Raw genomic sequence first — 22,051 nt, 5'->3', positions numbered from 1 at the left:
TGCGGGGCTCGAACCCACGAACTGTGAGATCACGACCTGAGCTGAAGTCAGTTGCTTAACCCACTGAGTCACCCAGGCGCCCCGAAATCTTGAATTTTAAAATAAGAAGTATCTAGGCCGGCTATACCTAACTAGAATGGACATGTGTACAGAGTTACATGGCCATAGAGAAGGCTTTGCCAAGGAGAAGGTATTTGAGTGGCGTTCTGAAAAGAGGGAAGAGTTTGCATGATGGACAAAGTGGAGAAGGATTTATGGCAGAGTAAAAACTAGGGCATATATAATTTTCTTGTTGAGACATTTGAACTGTTTTTGTTGAACTGTTAAAATTGCAAGTGGTTTGGGGGCACCTGGGTGGCTCAGTCGGTTAATCGTTTGCCTTCAGCTCTGGTCATGATGTCACGGTTCATGAGTTCAAGCCTCGCATTGGCTTCTTCGCCGTCAGCACGGAGCCCACTTCAAATTCTCTGTCACGCTCTCTCAAAGATAAATAAAAGTATATATGTTAAAAAAAAACTTTTCAAGTGGTTTAAAATGCTAATTTTATCACATAATTGCCAAATACTAATGTAACTTGTTTTTCTCCTTAGAGGAAAAAGCTATGTATTCTGCCGAACTAGAAAAGCACAAACAGCTTGTAGCTGAATGGAAGAAAAAGGCAGAACATTTAGAAGGAAAACTGATGTCATTACAGGTTGGTCAAAATAATTTTCTCTTGTATGTATTATTATTCATGAACAATTGTAGAGTTTTTGTTTTAGAAATAATCTCCTAAACAGTTAATTTTAGTAAATGTTGTTTGAGTGGCTACTTGTTACCCTATGTTTTGGCCTAATGATGGATGGGCTATTCAGGGTTTTCTCCGTGTGACTTAGAGTTTAGAGGAGACAAAACACATGTAAGATGATGGGAATTTTTATTTGTATTTATTTTTACTTTTATTTATTTATTTACGTTTATTTATTTTTGAGAGGGAGAGAGAGAGTGAACATGCAGGGGTGGGGCGGAGAGAGAATCCCAAGCAAGCTCCGTGCACTGTCATTGCAGAGCCTGATGAAGGACTTGAATTCACGAACCATGAGATCATGACCTGAGCCGAAGTCAAGAGTCAGATGTTTAACCAACTGAGCCATGCAGGCACCCCAAGATGGTGGAAATTTTAATTTTTTTAGCATAGATGAATGTTTTAGGGGACGCTAAAAAAATTAATCTACACTTGTAACTATAATTTTCTTTTTTCAACTAGATGCATTGAGCACTTTATTTCACATGGATTAAAATAATGTAGATTATCCTTTAGATCTTTTTCTTTTGCAGCATAATCCTTTAAAATGTCTTTTTTTTGGGTGCCTGGGTGTCTCAGTCAGTTTAGCATCCGACTCTTGATTTTGGCTCAGGTCACGATCCCAGGGTCGTGGGACTGAGCCCACATTGGGCTCTACTTTGAGCGTGGATGGAGCCTGCTTAAGATTCTCTCTCTCTCTCTCTCTCTCTCTCTCTCTCTCTCTCTCTCTCTCTCTCTCTCTTTCTCTCTCTCTGTCTCTCTCTCTCTTTTTTTCTCCCTCTGTCCCTCTCACCTGCTCACATGCATGTGTGCATTCTCTAAAATAAAAAAATAACAATAAAGTATCTTTATTAGATTTCATATGTACAAGAATCATATATAAAATATAGATAAAATGAACCCCCATGAAGAGAGATGACATGAAAGTGATTTACTTTAAGAATTTAAGGTGAACTTTTCTAAGTTATAAGTAGACTTTGTTGATAGCTGGTGGAAAGTAATAAGATTTGTTTACCTGTTATTAGTAGTAAATATGTTGTTCAGGTCTATTAAATTCCTAATAAAAGAAGACATAAAGTTTTGAAATTTTTATTAATTACCGAGTGGCTGCAGAACAGTATTTAGATAATACATATACAATATCAGAATAGCAATACTGCAGATAACCCCTTGCCACCCGGTAGAAGGAAAGAAATGTTGTCCTTGGAAGTTCCTGATGCGTCCTCCGTATCTCCTCCCATCGTTACTACTTCAGAGAGAACCACTAGTCCAAAACGTTATGCTTAACACCCCTTGTTTTTCTGTATGGTTATCACATATGTTTGCATCTCCATGTAGTACACTGTATGGTTTTGCATAGTTTTGAACTCTGTATAAATGCAATTTTGAAATGTATGTAAATTCAATAAATCTGCAAGTTGCTTTTTTTCACTTAGTATTCTATCATATTCATGAGTTTTAGCCATTTTACTGTGTGTTCCTGTGGGTGCATGGCTTATTGTTTTCACTGCTGCATTTATTGCATGAATGTATAATTTATTTACCCATTTTACTGATAAAGGACATTGCCATTATCTGCTATCTTATCTGTGTCTTGATTGCAACTGCTGAGTCCTGAGACATGTGTGGGCAGTTTCAACTTTATTCTGTCATGGCAAGTTATTTTCTAAAGCAGTTGTGCTAGTGTATTCCTACCAGTGGTGCCGGAGAGTTCTTGTTTTGTGTCATTAGCAACAGTTGGCATTCTCAGTATTTTTAGTTTTTGCCAATGGACTAGGTGGGAAGGGCTGTCCTCCTGTGGTTTTAATTTTTATTTGTCTGACTGCTAATGAAATCAAGCATCTTAAAAAATTTTTTTTTATTTTTAAGAGTGAGCGGGGGAGGGTCAGAGAGAGAGAGAAGCGGGGGGAGGGAGGGAGGGAGACACAGAATCTGAAGCAGCCTCCAGACTCTGAACTGTCACCACAGAGCCTGACGTGGGCTTGAACTCACAAGCTGTGAGATCATAACCTGAGCCGAAGTTGGGCCCTCAACTGACTGAGCCACCCTGGCGTCCCAAAATCAAGCATCTTTTAATATGTTTATTGGCCATTTATGCTTACTTCCTGGTCAGCTCATTAATACATTTAAACATATTTTATCTAACACTTTGAGTTGTTTCCAGTGGGTCCAGAGAATCACGTCTCTGATAGTGTCAGAAGTCCAGATCTTTTTTTTAAACCAGCTTTATTCGTTTATTTTTTTAAGTTTAAAATGTAACATATACTTAGAAAACGAACAAAAACTACGCAGGAAGTAGTAAAAATAAGAGCTGAAATTAGTGAAATAAAACCCAAACAAATGGTAGATAATACATATACATGAAGTCTAAGTGTTAATTTTAGAAAGAGTCTTAGCATAGTTTTGAGCTTTAATAATTTCTTAAATAGAAATGCTATGGGGTTGAAAAATTATGGGGTTGAAGGTTTATTTAAATTTCTTTTATACTAAATTTAGTTTTGTGGATTTCAAATATTAAATTTTTTATTTAACATCTTTAGCTCAGTCCCTCTGTGTATCAGTTAGGGTTCAACCTGAAAAGCAGAACCAGTAGGGGGTGTGGGGTGTGTAACACACCCCCACAGTGATATATGTGATATGTAGAGGTACACACCTATGAGGTTTATTCTAAAGAATTGGCAGTGTGATTATGGGAGTTGGTAGTCACAATGGGAAGATCCCATCACATGCAGGCTGGAACCCACAGGCATAGGCCAAAGGTATTCTCCACAGATGGTCAAGAAAGAACATCACAAGCAGGACAGAACTCCATGGGGAGGGCTGATGTTGCAGTCTACAGCAAGAATTTTTTCTCCTTTTGAGGGAAGGCTCAGCCTTGCTTCAACTAGCTCAGTCAGGTCCACCCTGATTATTCAGGATAAATGCCTTCCTTAAATTCGGTTGATTAGGGGCTTTGATTACATTTGCAAAATACCTTCACAGCAACATCTAGATTATGTTTGATTGCATAACTGGGGGCTGTCGTCTATCTAAGATGACACATCAAAAACACTGTCCCTCTGATTCAAGAAGGTAAAAGTTGACCTGAAATTTACACGGGCGAGTACTCTAGATAGCCAAGAAAATTGTGTGAAACAACAGTAAGGAGGGGCTTGCTTACTAAATATCAAATACTGACTAGATGAGTAGAACAGAAGGAGAATCCAGAAATAGAGCTTAGGATACATTTGAGCATTTAAAACCAAGCCCTAAACTAATTTCAACTTCATGGAAACAGGATAGGTTATCCAACTGATACACGACGTTGCCACAGCTGGCTGTCTGTATGGAAGAAAATAAAATTGGATCTCTATCTTATACCATATACGAAAGTAAATTCCAATTGTATTAAAGCTTGGATTCTCAACTGGGAGTGGTGCTGGAAACCTGGGGCTGTTTTTGGTTGTGGTCTTCTGGCATTTAGTGGGTGGGGGCCAGGAATGTCAAAAGCACACCTATTGAGAAACACTGTTTGGAAGGTGTAAATATTAAAACAACTTTGCAAGGAAACCTGGAAGACCACATGTAGAGTCTAGGGGCAAGGAGGAGCCTAAGCAAGACTAAAGCTCCAGAATCTGTGAAAACAAAATAGGACATGTTTACTATAGACAGTTTAAACACTCGTACATGGCAAAAGGTGTTATGCAGTCAATAGACAAATGACAGATCTGGCAAATAATCCTTGTAGCACTGGTGACCAAGGGTTCACATCTACCCTATAAGGTGCTTTTACAAACAACAAGAGAAAGTTTAGTAGAGAAATGGGCAAGGTATGCAAAGAAGTTTTCACAGAAAAGCACCCCTGGGGGAGCCTGGGTCCTCGGTTCAGGTCATGACCTTGCGGTTCATGGGTTCGAGCCCCGCATCAGGTTCCATGCTGATGGTGTGGAGCCTGCTTGGGATTCTGTCTTCCCCTCCACTGCTCGCTCTCTGTCTCTCAAAGCAAATAAACATTTAAAAAAATTTTTAATTAAAAAAAAAAAACCTGTGAATTTCCTATAAATATGGAAAAATGCTCAAATTCACTAGTAGAGAAATAAAAATTAATAAAGTAATGACATGTCATTTTATACTCATCAGGCTTGCAAAAATTAAAAAGACCATTTGTTACATTTCTTGACTTTTTTTATATCTGCTTTTTGTAGTTTTTATTCTCTTCTTGTCGCTTTTTTTCCCCTTTGTCACCATACTATCTTTTAGTAGCATCTTACTTACTTACTAAGGGAGCTAGTATTGTGCTGTGAAGTACCAGTTCTGTCTTTGATACTTACTGTGTGAACTTGCCTGAGGTCACAGTGGTACAACTTCATCAGCTGAATAGAAGAGGGTTGATAGACTCTGTCCTCCAGCCGTGTAGTTTGTGAAGTAGTTCGTCCAGGCTGCTTTTTAACGAACTTCTCTCTTCCTCAGGAGCGTTTCGATGAAGCAAATGCTGCGTTGGATTCGGCATCGAGACTTACAGAACAGTTAGATTTAAAGGAAGAACAAATTGAAGAACTTAAAAAGCAAAGTAGGTGTTTTTTCTTTTCCTTTTTTTCCTGGCAACACTAGTGCTGAATCAGGTGTCGTCTTCTCAGAGGCACTGGTGCCGTTGAGTGAGACCAGCTTCCACTGGGTGTGACTTCTATTTCCATCTCCCGCGACCAGCTTGCTTCAGTTTTAATACGCTGCTCGTGAAACCAGAGTCAAAAGTTGGCCTTGCCTGTCCAGTTTAGTTTTCCTGGATGTTGAGGCAGTCCAGTTGTGTTGGGTGTCACCCTGTCGGTCATCAGGGGAAATGATTTTACTGACCTTTTTATGGTTAGGCGTCCCTGATCATTCTGTGTTCATCCTACCTAAAGCCATCGGACGTGTTAGGACAGTATTCTCGAGCCAAAGGGTAACTTCTTGTGGACTGAACCTCCGGCCATAACTAACCTTTTATGATTATGGATGATGCTTTACAAATAGACACTCATTTATATAATGGTGTGATGCTTATAAGATAAGCCCTGCCAGTTCCCTAAGGTGAGTCCTGTGCTTAGGATTGTCAGTTGGGCCTCAAGTAATCAGGGGGGGGGGTTCATAATGCTTTGTTGAGTCTAACCGCTGACTAAGTTGGCATCTCATCGTTCAGTCTCTGATTTAAGGGTTCCCGGAGAGTTGAAGCTATTCTAGGGCTGCCTGCAGGAGGTGGTGATCTAAGGTTATCAGAAAGGTGACCGTGGAGCCTAGAAATGTACCACCTTTGGGTATTTGAGTTGGGTGTGGTAGCACCAAGGCACGTAATTAAAGGAATTAAGTACCTCAGAATGTTTTATTAATGTAAAATAGAAATTAGAAATAGGCAAAATTAGGAGGAGATGGCACAGCAGAAAGAGACACTGCCGGCTGACAGAAACAGCGACTCGGCCACTAAGGAGGCAGGCAGGCAGGAACGACCGAAGCACGGGTACCAAAGGGCGAGCCAAGCCAAAGGAAGTTGTCCTAAACCTAACGACAGACAGCAGATGAGAGATTTTTAGGAATATAAAAGACAGGAAGCTACGTGATGCGAGGTCGTTGTCCTCAAGACAATGACTTCTGAGGCAAATCACTGCCGAACTGAAAGTCCTGTGTCTGCTCTGTTGAACTTGGCCAGCCTTGGAGCTCTAAATCTCATAGGGGGCGGGGCTGGGCAGCCAGGAATCAATTAAAGATTGAGCATCATGAACATTTTATGTAACATACACTCTTGTCACATTTAGTCTTATTTACTCTTCACAAGCAATTGTAAAGTAGGTGATACGAGTTCCATTTTATAAGTCAAAGGAACTGAGATTTGAACCCTAAAACTCTGATCTTTTTGCCCTTGACCAAAGCTCATATCTTTCCATGTTACTTTATTTTGTCCTGTCAGGAAGATGGTTATTTATAGTTTGATTTCTATTTTGTTCTGTATATCTCCGTCTCCTTTAAAGATAGGGCAGCATCCTCTATACTGTGCCCTACATGTTGAAAAGATCGCTCCTGTGGGAAGGCCATATTTATTGGGAAAATGCCAGAGCAATTGTAGCATTATCTGAAGACATACGGCCAACCCAGAGAGGACACACTGGGTACCCCAGGGATTGGCCAGAGAACTGACAGCTTAGGGTAGCGCTGGACTAATGGAAGTGAAAAAGCAGTATTCTAAGCCAACTCATTGGTCTGGGACATGCCAGTGCTGTATGGTATGCTGCTATGTAATATTTAAGGCCACATCCTCTTTTAGGTATCTACCTGAGTCATTTCCAGCAGATGATGGTAAGATTAAAGATTCTGTGTCTTACTGTAGTTGCTAAATAGTATGAGTCCCTGTGCTACTTAGGACTTGTTCAGACACTCACTTAAACTCCCAGTAGTAGAATATATCAGGTTCGGATTATATCTGACAAAGCTTGGGTGGCCTCGGTCCCTACTGATGTAAAAAGTTACAGTTACCATGCAGTCACGCAGTGTGAATGTGTAGGAACTTTGGACTCATTTTGTGTGGAGTAAATATTAGCTTCAGGAAAGCTCTGGTTATGCTTGAGGTCAGGCAGGTATTTGAGAGGTCAGGCAGGAGGCCAGTGTTGCACAGACGGGAAGGGGAGTGAAGAGACGGTTCTGTTGTGTCTTTAAGTCATTCTCGCCATTTACATTCTTGCCTCTTCTTAACAGTCTGTTTTCTTTTATTACCTCAGTGCTTAATATTGCTTTTCTATCTGTAAACACAAATGTGATTTTATTTTCTCAAAGCTGCACTCTTGACTTGATAATATAAATAAGACCTTGATTGGCTTGGTTGTTTCAAAAGAATCACTGTATATTTTCTTTCATAGATCATTAAGTACTTTAAATGTTGATTGATGTTGTAATACTGTACTTTATTTTTAACACAAAACTTGGCCAGACAGCGAAAATATTTGCCAGGAGAAACAATTTTGAAAAAGACAGATTGACTTTTGTTGCAAGAAAGTACATAGAGACTTGAATTGTAGAAGCAAAGCATTGTTTTATTTCTAAACATCTGTAGACTGATGATTAGTTGATACGCAGTTTCAACATTTAAACAATATTGGGAAACTCACCTTAAAAGTGGTATTTTCCTCAAAATGCTTGGTTATGTTCTTGCTACCAGAGATGAGATGATTCATTCTGGTCAAACGTATGAAAAGGGAGCTATTACGTATAACACCAGTATGAAAGCAGTAGGTCTTTGATGATTTCAGTCGTTCTTAGAGTCACAACTGTTAGTGCTAGGTACTTGCAACAGTAGGTTTAGGTTCCGGGTATTTGCAGGCCTTGTGTGAAATGTATGAAGGTGCCTTATCAGGCATTAAGTAATTAATGAGAACCGACGACTTGGCTTCATGTTAGATGCTGTGTGAGATGCTAGATAGGATCCTTTCTTCCAAGGAGTTTAGTTAAGTAACATGTAGCGTAGATACAGAATAGGTTCACAGAGTAAGACAGTGATGTGCTGCAGTGGTCATAAAAGAGTGTGTATTTTCTTCTCTAAGAATCTCATTGAGGGTCAAGGGCATTCTCTGGAGGAAAGGATCTTGAGCAGAGCCCTAAACTAGTAGTAGGGTTTCACCCCCAAAATGTAAGAACGTCTCTCTCCCTTGCCCTCCTAGTGTGACCCCTTTCTCCATAAAACAACATTGAAAGGAAACCCTATGATCCTATAGGTGCTATATTTTCATAGAGAATGTTGGCTGGTAGAAGATCTGTTGCTTTCCTTCTTTCTATAAATTGTTCTTTCAGCATTTTACCTGCAAGTGTTTTTGTTCAGTACAGTTCCAAAGACTTACTTTGCACACCATCCTGTGTTCCTGACTTGCAAACTTACGGCACTGGTCCTCTATGAAGCAAATAGGACGACAGTGTCTTTCATTCACTGTTCTGAACTGATCAGCGTTCAGAATTTCTGTGGAATTGTCAGACACGGGGAAGTGTGCACCTGGGGAAACCTAGACGACAGCTGAACTATTAAAAGATCTGTGATCTTGCTGTATTTATGGCCAGATTTGACATTTTCCTTCTTTCACTTCTTGTTCTCCACCTTCATCCTTGAGGTCAGTTCCTGCTTAAATGAAAAGATGGGATAAAATTGAAGTAGAAAGCACAAAATAGTTGTTGTTTTGATAAGTTATTCAGAAGGATGGTGAATGTTACGATACATGAAGAAAAAGGAGTTTTCATAAGCAATACAAATTTAGATTCTAGCGTTGGAAATATCTTTTGGTATGTCTGCCTGTCTATGGCTGCGCCTTAAAGGACCCCATAACTAAGTTTGTTTTGTTGGTGTGTGTGTTTTTAAACTATCTTTTAGAGCACTTTTAGGTTTACGACAAAATCGAGAGGGAGGTATAGGCATTTCCCATGTAACCGTTTTCCCTCCATTATCAACATCACTCACTGGAATGGTACTTTTTGGGTTTATATACCAAGGATGAACCTACAGTGACACGTCATGATCACCCAAAGTCCTCAGTTTACCTTAAGGTTTACTCCCGGTGTTATGTATTCTATGTGTTATATATTCTAAGGGTTTGGGCAGATGTCTAATGAATTACATCATGATAGTGTCAGAGGATTTGCGCTGCCTCAAAAGTCCTCTGTGCTCTCCACCTGTTCATCTCTTTCCCCCTCCCTCTACCCTCACCTCTGGAAACCGCTGATCTTCTTACTGCCTCCATAGTTTTTGCCTTTTCCAGAAAATTATATAGTTGGAAGCAGACAGTATGTAGCCCTTTCGGATTAGCTTCTTTCACTTAGTAATATGCATTTAAAGTTCCACAGTGTCTTTTCATAGTTTGAGAGCTCATTTCTTTTTAGCGCTGAATGATATTCCATTGTCTGGATGCACCACGGTTTATTTATCCACTCACTCACTGAATGAAGGACATCTTGGTTGTTTCCAAGTTTCAGCCATTATGAATAAAGATGCTATAAAGTTACGAGCGCAGGATTTTGTGTGGATGTAAGTTTTCAGCTCCTTTGTGTAAATACTGAGGAGTGTGGTTGCTGCAGCGTATGGTGAGAGCATGTTTAGTTGTAAGAAAGCGCCAGACTCTCGCAGAGTGGCCTCACCACTTTGCATCCCCGCCTCCTGCTCACTGGCGCCTGCTGTTGTCAGGGTTGCAGCATTTGGCCATTCTGATAGTGTGTGGTGATACCGCGTTATTTTCATTTGCATTTCCCTGAAGACGAATAATGTGGAACATCTTTTCATACGTTTATTTACCATCTATACATCTTCTTTGGTGAGGTTGTCAAGGGTTTTGGTTCATTTAAAAAAATTTTTAGGGAATTCTGGTGACTGCTTTTTAAAAAATGTATAAGTTGAGAATGGAAAATTACAGTGTGTAGTTGTGTGGTTTTTTTTTTGAAGGAAATCTAGAAGAATGTGTAAAATGAGTCCCAATAAACCTACTGTAATATGAAGCATAAAAATAGGTTTTAAAGCTACAAATATAAAAGAGATTTAAAATGTTTTTCATGGAACTACCTTTATGGTGCTAGATGGTAGAGTTTTTATTTTAAATAAAGACATTCCGTTTTCCAGGACATGATTTATACAAGAAAACATATAATGTCCTGTTGAACATAGGCCAAATACATTCCCAGACGCTTTGTTACCCAAACCTTTTGAGGGATTTCTTTATAGATGTTTTTGGCAGAAGTGGTGATTTTAGAGGAAACATATAAGAAATACCAGATGCAGTTTTCTGAATTGCCATAAATGGTTAAAAAGTTATTTGTGATGATATAAACATCTGGGGGTATACTAGACAATGCCAAGATTTTAGTTAAGAAGAAAGTTAGTATCAATTAGGTAAATAAGCCCTTTTAAACTTAATGGTCATATTTTTAAATGTGTGTTGTATTAATTCTTCTAAGTACAAAGGGAAAAGTATATTGTGTAGAGATGAGAATGTTTTGAGTTAATGTGTTTTCTGTATTTTCCCTCATATGGATGGGGTAATTCGGAACATAAATCATGTATTCTTTTTTGTCCTGTGTTCTGGTCTTCCCAGATCCTCTCCCTTCCTAGAGAAAAATGAATCAGTCTCGCATTTACTTCTCAAAAATTCATTGTTTCCTGCTGTGTACCTGGCACCAGGATAGGCACTGGAGAGAGAAAGACAGGGGACTGGTACCTTCAGGAGGCTTATAGTCAGCCACGAAGGGGAAGGTTGCACGTAATCACAAATAGGCAACAGATTTCAAAAGGAAGGAACAAGTCGTACTACTTGATGATGGTAATGTGGAAGGGTGGAGAAGGTACAGTATACCGGACCTCACCTGAGTGACTAATAGGTACAGCTAAGCAGGCAGGAAGCTGGGGAAGAGCGTTCTGGACAGAGGGAGGAACTCACATACCTGAAACTGGCTGAAGATCTGGTGACCGGTAACGACCAAAGGGAAGGCGGAGGTGGAAGTGGGTAGTTAATGTGGAGAAACGAAACTGTAAGTGTGGGTCACAAACACAACTTATAAACCGGGGGCCAAGTCATAATCACGTGAAAGCGCAGAGAGGACCAAGGAGAGACAGTGTCGAATCGGAGAGTTCCTCACGGAGGCTCCACCCGACTGTCGCCACGCAGGCATGTAGGCCCGGCGCTGCCAAATCTCCGGCTCCTTCAAGAGACACTGGAAATGCAGACTTTCGTGTGAAATATTCCAGTTTTCTATGTGACACTGAATTTAAAACAAACTGTGTGGGCTGAAAAAGCATTTTGGGGGGCCAGGTTGAGTCAGTGCTCATTTGCAACAGGGAACTTTCAGAAACGAGTTGAGGCCCAGTCTGCCGCTTAGCCTTTTGTCATTGTTTTCTATAGTGATGATGATACTCAGTAAGTGGCAACATTATTATCATGACTTGACTTTTCTCTGACAAAATTGCGGCCCTTTCTTTTGGGATTTGGCTAGTCTGTGTGAACCTTTTAACATGAAAATATGTAACTTGATTCACGGTATTGTCTTTTGAAGAACTTCTGTTTCGATATGGAAAAATGCAGTACAAATTACTTGAATTCACACTGAAGGATTGAGGAAGGGGGGTAGAGGGGGAAAATAAATTTGATCTGGTTCCATTAAAGACGTTTATATAAAAAAATCTCTTAAATGCACATGGTAACTCTAATTTAATTGTACAAATAATCCAGGAGACCTCAATGTTGCTATTTCAGTGTAGTCCAGATTCTGATCTAGTGAAATTCAAATTAGTGAGGTTATACTGTATTAATAAAACTCTTTTCCTGTGAGTTCATTGCGAGGAAGTGGAATTTCAAAAATTACTTTTCATTCATCAGTGAGTGATTACAGTTACGGAATGAGAAAGCACTTGCCATGTACTCTATCTAGACCTTAAAGTTCTATCATATGGTTGAAAAGAATGGAGTTAAAAGACAAAGCAGATGTAGTATGTCTCAACTTCACGTGTTAAATATAAGATTTCTTTAAAAAGTTTTCTTTGGTGTTATAAAGAAAATGATTGTATGTTAAGTTGACATTCTGTAATAAAAAGACCATCTAACTTCTAGCCTTTGCCTTAATTATATTTAATTAAATATTAAACAAGGAGGCTACGTTTCCTTATATTGAATTTCATGTATTAGATTTAAATTTATTTTTTAGGTAGTGTAGTGCAAGTAAGACACTAGACTCAGTTTATTTACCAACACACCTGTAAATGAAATAATCTAACATTTGTTTCTTCCTTCTCTTGGCTCCTTTGCCTTGGTTCAAAAAGAGGATAAGACAAAATGGAGGCAAAATTATCGATGTTAATATAACCAAACTGATACATTATTGGTATTGGTTAGGGGTAGGTTAAAAGATGGATTATTTTGTTATTTTAAGAAATCAGATGAATGAGTCCTAATGCTTTATATAGCACTTCACTGTTTAGAAAAGTCACATTTAATCAGTAGATTCAAAATCCTTTGAGATTAAGCATGCATATTTTACAAAATAGGCAACAAAGTCTGGCCCCGGTGACAGGGCCGTGGTTCCTATCCAGGTCTTATTACAGGACCGTGATTCATATATTCTCCTGACCTTCAAGTCCTGTTCCAATCACTTTTCTCAGTCAGGTGACTGTTAAAAAGTCTGACTTGAGTCTTGTCCAAAAGAGCTAAGTCATGCAATAGCCAAATGACTTTGTAAGGAATGTGACTTAATTTTACGATGTGCTGTGAAGATAGTATTACAGTGCAGTGTTACTCATCACAAATAAAATGTAAAGTTACAATGAGACGATTTGTTGTAGTCAGTTACATTTTATGTTCAATTTTGATGGTTAAATCAAGTGATGAAGACCATGGTGTCCTCTCTAGGCATTCACAGAGAAGAGGCTGTGATCTGGCAGGTTTGAGGATCTCCTATGCTTAGAGTAATTCTTCCCCTAAACTAGACTAATCTCACTTGCTTTATTGCTCAACTCTCCAGTGTATCCCCCTGCCTTTTTTTTTTTTTTTTATTATTGTTTTCAACTTCCAAAGAATTATTTTGGCATGTTAGATTATTTCACAGGGATATTATATTTGGCTAAAAACCCATTTCTGAATAACCGTTATTTTGTCTGCCCATATAAATACAGTTCTGATTTCAAATTGTGGTTTGAATTAGTGTTCAGTTTTTGTGGAGAAATCTTCAGGATCTCTGATGGGAGGAAAATAAGGGTGCCTCGAGAAAGGGAGAAGTCCATAGGGGCCTTTGAAGTCGGTATTGCCTTTCTGTCCTAAACCTTTCCTAGTTCGTACGGTTCTTCCAAGCCCTCCCCCAAAATTCTGAGGGTCTTTTCCTAGACTTGAATACCAGAATACATTGAAAGTACTACATGAGTTTGAACCGTTCCAGGCGTGCCTGCAAGCATATGCAGGGTTATCAATTCTGTCACATTAGTTTAGGACTAACTTAATATTCTGATGAGTTTGAGAAATTTTTACCCTATTATTTTGGCCATGAGGATGTTATGACCCTACCATTGAGAACAGAGATTTTAATCAGAATTATAACCATTCTTGATGAATTTTCATCAAGAAAATATTTTTGACTTGAACTTTATTAAGACAGATTTCTTGATCTGCTTTTTATAGAGCAAGGTTAAATTTTTCTAATTTTACTAAAATTTTAATCAGAATCAATTCTTTGCTTTGTGCATATTACTCTGAAGATGTCTGTCGTTCAGTTTTATCTTTCTTTTGTTTTTTTAATAAGAGACGATATACTGTAGTGGTTATATCCTGGTTATGCTCCAAAGCAGTGCTATCCAATAAAAATATAATGCAAGCCACATGTATAATTTAATAATGTTTAGTAGCCAGGTGAAGTTGATTTTAGTAACATAATTTATATATCCCAGTATATCCAGAATATTATAATTTTGATATATAATCAATATAAAAAATCCTTAATTTTAGAAAAAATTAGATAGGAGAAGGGAAATATGAGAGACGAGAAAGGCGGAGGTAAGCTTGACCTCTGGTTTTCTGCTACCTTTCCATAGTGGGGGAGGGTGAAACAGAAGACTGTGCTCATTGTTACTCTGGCTCTTGCTTTAGCTCATGAGTGAGACGATAGATTCAGAACATTGACACGAGATTAGTTTACTTACTGTTCATAGTTGAGAATTCTGTTTACATTCAGAATGCAGTGTTAGGGCCCAAAGAGTACCATGTGTTCATTGTATATATGTGCCTGTTGAGAATCCAAAATCTTTTACTGACTCAAACTTTAATAATAATCTTGTTCTCCCTCTCCCTCTCCCTCTCCCTCTCCCTCTCCCTCTCCCTCTCCCTCTCTCTCTCTCTTTCTCTTGTTTTAATGTCCAAGCTTAAATTCCTTACTGGTAAGACAGGAAAGGAAACGTTTGTAGTAGATTTTCCGAACACAAACTTTGCTTTTATAATATGGTTATGGCAACCATCTCTATTTTGGTAAAGTTAGCCTATTATATGAATTACATTTTGCAATTTAGATTTTTGCAATTTAGAAGGACCACAAGCCATTGCAAACAGTTAAACTGAACATTTTTGTATATGCGTTTGGTACTCTAAATCAGAACATTGGGCATTGTGCAAGGCAGAATGAAAACATAAAGCAGATGGACCTGGCCTAATCCGTAGGGTTCAGATGAAACTTTGAGGAAGTGACCCTAGGACCTTAGATATGGAGGTGCTGATGGAAAAGAGCTTTTCAAGTAGAAGAAAAAACATCGGTAGAGGTTGCATAGTTGGAATTGAGAGTCTGGAAGTAAACCATACTTTTATGATCTATTGGTTTTCAACAAGGGTGCCAAAAGAATAGTTTTTCAACATATGGTGCTGGAACAACCGGATGTCCACATGCTCAAGAACAAAATCAATCCCTTACCTCACACCGTGCGTGAGAATTAACTCAACATGCATCACAGACCTGCATTTTAAAGTCACAATTATAACATTAAAAAAAAGGGGGGGGGGTGCCTGGGTGGCTCCGTCGGTTAAGCGTCCGGCTTCGGCTCAGGTCATGATCTCACAGTCCGTGAGTTCGGGCCCCGCGTCGGGCTCTGTGCTGACAGCTCGGAGCCTGGAGCCTGCTTCGGATTCGGTGTCTCCCTGTCTCTCTGCCCCTCTCCTGCTCATGCTCTGCCTCTCTCTCTCTCAAAAATAAGTAAAAACATTTAGAAAAAAATAAAGTCACAATTATAAAACTCTCAGAAGAAAACATAGGAGTAAATCTTTGTGATGTTAAATTAGGCATTGATTTCTTAGATGTGACTCTAAAAGCACAAATAACAAAAGAAAAAATAAATTGGACTTCATCAAAATTGACAACTCTGGTAAATAAAAGGATACCATCAAGAAAGCAAAATGACATCCCACGGAATGGGTGAAAATATTTACAAGTTCTGTATCTGACAAGGGACTTGTATCCAGCTACTACCTGGAAAATGCAGCATAATTCAAAGAGTAGGTTTGTGGAAAGAGATCGGAGTCCAGTGTTTGGATTGGAGTGTTTCTCGGTTCGAAAAGTAGAGCTCTGCTGCAGAGCAGTCGCCTCTTCATTTCTTTCAGATCCAAACTTGTCATCTAACTTGGATAGGCATCTCCTTCAGCTCAAACTCTCCATTTCTCAGGTGGCAGGTATCAACACCCCATGGGCGTGGCTGAGCGTTCCTTAGTCTGGGGATCGTTGGCCCCATGGCACGGCCGGATATATGAACAGGGTACTCTTGTTGTAATTCTAGACTTTGCCTATAATACTGCTTGGATTCCAGCTGTTTCACGAAGATTTTACAGATTTTGCTTCCTTTTTAAATAAATGCGAATTATAAAGTAGTCGAGCATCCTTCTGAATTAGTCGTATAAGCTACAGTCATCTTGATTAGTGTGTTAGAACCAGTGATCTGAATTGTATTTTTGCAAGTTCTGTGCCTCAGAATACTTTGTCCTAGGAGCTGCATCCGAGCCATGCTCTTAGTTGTGTTAAATACTCTTCTTAGCTCACCAGAAACCAGTCCAGCCAGGAAAATGGAAAAAGGAAAATCTAAAATTGTCCTTTCCATTTCTTCCCATTAAAGAGTGGCTCTGGAAATGTTTTATACAAGGAAGCAGTGGTGAAAAATCTCTTTTTTGCTATTAAGTTTCTGAAGAGAATGAAACCCTTTTTTTGGTTTTTAAATTTTCTATTAAACAATTGATTGGGGGGGGGGGGCAGATAAACCATGTGAATTAGTGCACACTCTGGCTGCTAGGTAATCTCTATACCAGAAAGCCTGGTTTCCTGAACCAAGAAGAGATGAAAGTAATTGAATGTCACTAATTACAGTAAGTGTATGTATGCAGATTTTGCAGGAAAGATGTTATAAACCTCATTATATATTCATCCAGGCTATTTTAATCCGTTAACGACTCTCTTTATTCACATGTTTTAAAACAGATGAGCTCCGACAAGAAATGCTGGACGATGTACAAAAGAAATTGATGAACTTAGTCAACAGCACAGAAGGAAAAGTGGACAAGTATGCTCTGCCTATTAACTTTCATGTATTTTATGGAGATTACCTTTATGGTGAAAACAGCTTCTACATGTAGATGTTTATGTGTGATTAAGTTTTTTAAAAGCCTTTTCTTGTATGGTGATGAGATGTAGGTCGTTTTCATGAGGAGTCAGTAGAATAACTTAACTTCTCTTGGTTTTTAAAGACTTCTCCCAGCTCAAATTACTTTTCTCGAAACCATATGGAAGAGTTAAAACACCACCATAATATGAAGCACTTAGAAAATAGAAAGTTTTATTCTTATCATTCTTTTTAGTTCTCTTTAGCTGTCCTTAAATAAACATACCTTGTCTGAAACCTAGGTATATATGTAACATGTCATTAATGTTTTAAAGATTTAGATATTATTAGCAAATTTTTAATAAACGTGAGTGGGGAGGTATAAGTGTAACTGTTAAGCACAAGGAGTGTCGTCACCACTTAAGGTGGGGAGGGAGAAATCCTAAGTATATTACAGTAGAGTCCAGATAGGCACCGAAAGTTACTTACCTAGGCGCTGTCTCAGTTGATTGATTTATTTGTTGGAGAAAATGAGCGGGTAATAAATGATGTTTTAAAAGGTATCCGTTTTTTAGGTTGTTCGAAATATTCTCCATGAGACTTGTCAAGATTTTTTTTTAAGTACTTTAAAACGTTTTATCGTTTAGTGTTTTTTGTAACAAGTGCTTAAGTATAATTAAATATTCATATGTTTAGTGTTTATTGTTTGGGTACACTAAGTATTGGGATAAGTGTTGAGTTAGCTTGAGCTGTTTCTGCCTTTATTTTCACAGAGTCCTAATGAGAAACCTCTTCATTGGACATTTCCATACACCAAAACATCAGCGCCATGAGGTGTTACGATTAATGGGAAGCGTCCTGGGTATCAAGAGGGAGGAAATGGAGCAGGTAGCCAAACAATTGGAAGTCATTCTGAATATATTCATAATTCACATAGTGGCATCATTTAAAATTATCTTCTCGGGGCGCCTGGGTGGCGCAGTCGGTTAAGCGTCCGACTTCAGCCAGGTCACGATCTCGCGGTCCATGAGTTCGAGCCCCGCATCGGGCTCTGGGCTGATGGCTCAGAACCTGGAGCCTGTTTCCGATTCTGTGTCTCCCTCTCTCTCTGACCCTCCCCCGTTCATGCTCTGTCTCTCTCTGTCCCAAAAATAAATAAACGTTGACAAAAATTTAAAAAAAAATAAAATTATCTTCTTTACTCAATATTATGTAACTTTTCATTTTTCTCAGTAACGTGCAAATGGAACCGTTTCATACTATAGTGAAGAGGTGAATTTGTTCAGTTTGTATAGTGTTAGTTCCGTAACTACGTCTCCTATCAGAGGGCTGAAATTTTGAGACATAGCAGTCCTCAACTTTTACTTGAGATAGTGCTTGGGATGACTTTTTATTGTATTGGTAGCCTCTCTCAATAGGAAACATTTACTAGGAATTGGATTTGAAAAGCATAGTTTGCTACCATCTGAAATCATGTGAAAATAGTTTTTTCTTTTCTTGTATTGATAACATTTTTCTGTTTGAAAATAATCTTTCAGTTGCTTCATGAAGATCAGGGTGGTGTTACCAGGTGGATGACTGGATGGCTTGGAGGAGGATCCAAAAGCGTCCCCAACACACCTCTGAGACCAAATCAGCAATCTGTGCTTAACAGTGTAAGAGCCAATTTTATTTTTGCTGAATATGAGTGGTGCAGTGATTGTACATCACATTCATTCGCAAAAACCAGATTTCTTTTTTACGTTATTTTATTATACAGACCTTTGATTTTGGAATTGTGGAAACTGAGATCTCCAGAGAGATTAGCTTAAGGATCATAAGCCAGTTTAAATAATTTTATTGCATATATGTTTCGTTTTAACTTTTTATTTATATGGTACTTTTATTTTTCAAAGTACTAAGTATTTTTTTTCTTTGTATTTGATCATGCTGCTCTAGGCACACAGCCATTTGTCTTGCTACTAAATGACGAGATTCTTAAAGACAGAGGCTATGCATGTTTGTGTCCACCTAGTCCTTGAACACTTACTACCGAGCACCTGCTCTGTACCAGACTGTTGTCAGCTTGGGGGATGCACCAGCAAACCGGAAGACAAAGCACCTCCCCTCAACAGATCTACATCTTGGCAGGAGGAGGCATTAATAAACATGAAAACATAGTGCCTACTAGTCTTCATGAATATTGATAAATTGAGTAGCTCGGGCTGCCCGGCTGGCTTAGCGCATGCAACACTTCGTCTCAGGGTCATGGGTTTGAGCCCCACGTTGGGCATAGAGATTACTTAACTAAACAAAAACTAAAAAAATTTAAAAATAAAAACAATAAATTGAGTAGTAGCTCTGTGAATCAGAATGTGGAGTTTTCTTATTTTACTTTGTTTTTTAATAAAGAGGAAACTGATGCTAGGTGATATACCCAGAGTTGGTTGAAGATAAACAATACCCTATTTTAAATTGGATGGCATAAAGTTTGTTTTAAAGGAAAAGTCTACAACTACATTGTGTTAATCTGATAATCTTACTGGTGAGCTGCTGCTGTGTATTCATTGATTGGATGTTACTTTAGAAAAATATGACTATTTAATACTGTTTTCCATCAATATAGTGTTTCATGTCCATGTAAACAGTTACTAAAATGATTTAAGGCTTGATGTCTGAAGTGCCATCGGGTAGCTAATTATGACTGTGAGGTTGGTAACAAGTGTTTGATCAAACATCATTGATTAAATTGCTAAAGATCTTAATTGATCTGTAACTAAAGCACTAGTAGTTTTATTTGTTCATATAAACAATTGTTTCATTAATTGTTCATATTATAAAAAAATGATTCAGAAGGCATGATTTGTTTTTGATATTTGGAGTAGCTGGTACATTTTCTTAATTGTAGAAATATAATATATAATATATGTAATTTATAATATCTGCCTAATTAACCCAAATACTGTTTCCTTAGTCTTTTTCAGAACTTTTTGTTAAATTTCTAGAAACAGAATCTCACCCATCTGTTCCACCACCAAAGCTTTCTGTTCATGATCTGAAACCTCTGGATTCACCAGGGAGGAGAAAGGCAGTTACAAATGTGCCAGAGGGTTTTAAAGGTAAAACCAGATACTTACTTAGTTTTTCTACAGTTTAAAAAATTGAATGTTTAATATATAATTATGGTTTATAGTGATATTAACTAAATTTTTAGTGTTTCTGAAAATGTACAGTGACTTCTCCCAACATTCCAGTAAGGCATTAGATTTTGCTTCATATATTCTTACAGAAATCTGATGCTTAACTGGCTTGGATTAGCTTAAACAATGTGGAGTATTTTTCTTTTGTATATTGGAATAATTCTTCTCTCTGCATAAGCCACTTTGAATTCTTCTTGGAAGTGCTGGTGAACTGGTAGAGAATTCGGAAGAGCTGGTGAAACCTTTGCTTGGTCACCTGTTTTTCCTTCCTACTAAGGATACTTATTGCTAAATTAGAGTTAAAATGTTACACTCAATAACCAAACCGTGGTATGTTAATAATATTTATAAGAGCAGTACAGTAAACTGGCTTAGACATCCAAGAATGTATTGAAAGTATTCTTATGTGTTAAACGGTCTGCCTAGAAGCAAATGGTCTGGTGGTTGTATGATCTGTATGCATAGCTTTCTATCCCACTAGGTCATAAGGGTCTTATTTATATTTATATCACCTATTTTGGCATGCGTGAAATTTTCTTGAAAATGAAGTATAATCCATTAGACTATAAACAGATTCTTGATTAGAAAGTCTTTCTTTTATCTGAAGTCTACATATTTTAATACAGACTAACTTGTTTGCTAGTTGGACTATAAAGGTGTGTGTTATTATATACCCAAGTTCATATCACATCAGATACGTAAATTTGAATAAAATATTAAAGAATTTATATTCTGAAATTCAAAACAAATTGCCTTAAGTCATTTAGCTGACTGTTTCTATTTTCCTGAACTTTGATAAAAAGAGAAATGGTAAAATCTGTTTTGAGAAAAGGTTTGGCTTCTAAATTTAGTGAAAAGTCATCAAGACCTTACTAAAAATGCTTTCTTCCTGCTACACTAGGTTGTAGTGTCTTCACGTGGATTCCAAAATTCATTGCGGCAAGATCTCCTGCTCCCTGCTCTGCCCCTCCCTCTCCTCCTCTTTTCTTTCTCTCCTCCTCTCCACTTACCAGGCTGTGTTCCCAGCTTGGTTTGGATCGATCAGAGACCAAAGCTAGTGATGTTCTGAGCTGGTATAGGGTTTGCATTTAAAGAAAAGCAAGACTACTCTTTAATCCTGGATTCAGAAGTATGTGGCAAGGGTCAGAGCTTACTAAGGGGCACCGGAAGCTTTTCCAGAGTTTGGAAAGCTGTCATTCACACGGAAGTAAAGCTTGGAGACCCAGGCTACTTGATGATAAGTTGATTTGATGAATTTGTCTCAATGCTTTCTTTGTTCTAGAGGTTACTCTTCATTTGAGTTTCCCATTGCTGAGTGGTGCTTGTCTCTTAACAGTGACGTGGTTAGCGGTCTCGGGTAACAAAGCGGAATTCTATCCACCAAGACATCAGTGCATAAACAAATACCTCTTCCCATAAAAACTAGTTTCAGCCTAACTTTATAGAGAAATAATCTAAGGAAGAATTGTTTCAAACTTTTGAATGTTAAAAAGAGGAGGATCAGGTAACATAATGTATATCTTGTTTTTCTTTGGGTAAATTAATGTCAGATCTGATTGTTACCACTGTGGTGTTGGTGCCAGTTTTTTCATGGCCTTCATAATTATTGGGGGAAAACAAGTTCTCAAGTCTGTCATCTTTATGGTAAGTAGTTACAAAATTTGCGTGCATCGTAACATAGAAAACGCCCTCTACAAGGCGGTTCTTAAAGGAAATGAAGTTTATCAGTTATATAAGTGGTATTTAAGTGTCAAACAACAATGTTAATGCGTTTCATAAAGTATTAGCTGTATATATAGGTATTCCTATCCCTTCCCTGTTCTTTGTCCGTTCATCTCTCTTGCTGTCTTGTCTTCTTTCACCCTCTATGTGTCGTAGACTCTGCTTAGCAGATCCAGAACCCAGCAGCGTAAGAATTAAATTTATTTGGGGGCCCAATCTAGGAACCGAGAACACATGTACACCGTTAACCAAATCACATATAGGCGACTGAACAGCTTGTGTTTTATCATG

The 22,051-nt window shown here is 38.3% G+C and overlaps 1 protein-coding gene across 5 annotated transcripts in view; it reads left to right on the top strand.

Annotated features, from left to right (window-relative positions):
* Positions 1-22,051, top strand: part of TRIP11 (thyroid hormone receptor interactor 11) — a 62,036-nt gene that overhangs the window by 39,471 nt on the left and 514 nt on the right. For 3 of the 5 annotated variants that reach the window (XM_011283457.4, XM_011283456.4, XM_045060409.1), the window contains 6 exons: positions 591-694; positions 5,234-5,333; positions 16,739-16,820; positions 17,633-17,747; positions 18,398-18,514; positions 19,813-19,957. In XM_011283457.4, the coding sequence (XP_011281759.2) occupies positions 591-694; positions 5,234-5,333; positions 16,739-16,820; positions 17,633-17,747; positions 18,398-18,514; positions 19,813-19,957 (663 nt within the window). Of the gene's footprint in view, positions 1-590; positions 695-5,233; positions 5,334-16,738; positions 16,821-17,632; positions 17,748-18,397; positions 18,515-18,797; positions 19,620-19,812; positions 19,958-22,051 lie in introns of those variants that run through there. The other 2 variants (XM_019833523.2, XM_045060410.1) reach the window with 2 other exon arrangements.

This window comes from Felis catus, chromosome B3 (assembly GCF_018350175.1).
Source record: "Felis catus isolate Fca126 chromosome B3, F.catus_Fca126_mat1.0, whole genome shotgun sequence".
NCBI classification, from domain to species: Eukaryota; Metazoa; Chordata; class Mammalia; order Carnivora; family Felidae; genus Felis; species Felis catus.
Note: the sequence above shows the minus strand (reverse complement) of the source record. Positions and strands in the feature narration are given on the sequence as shown.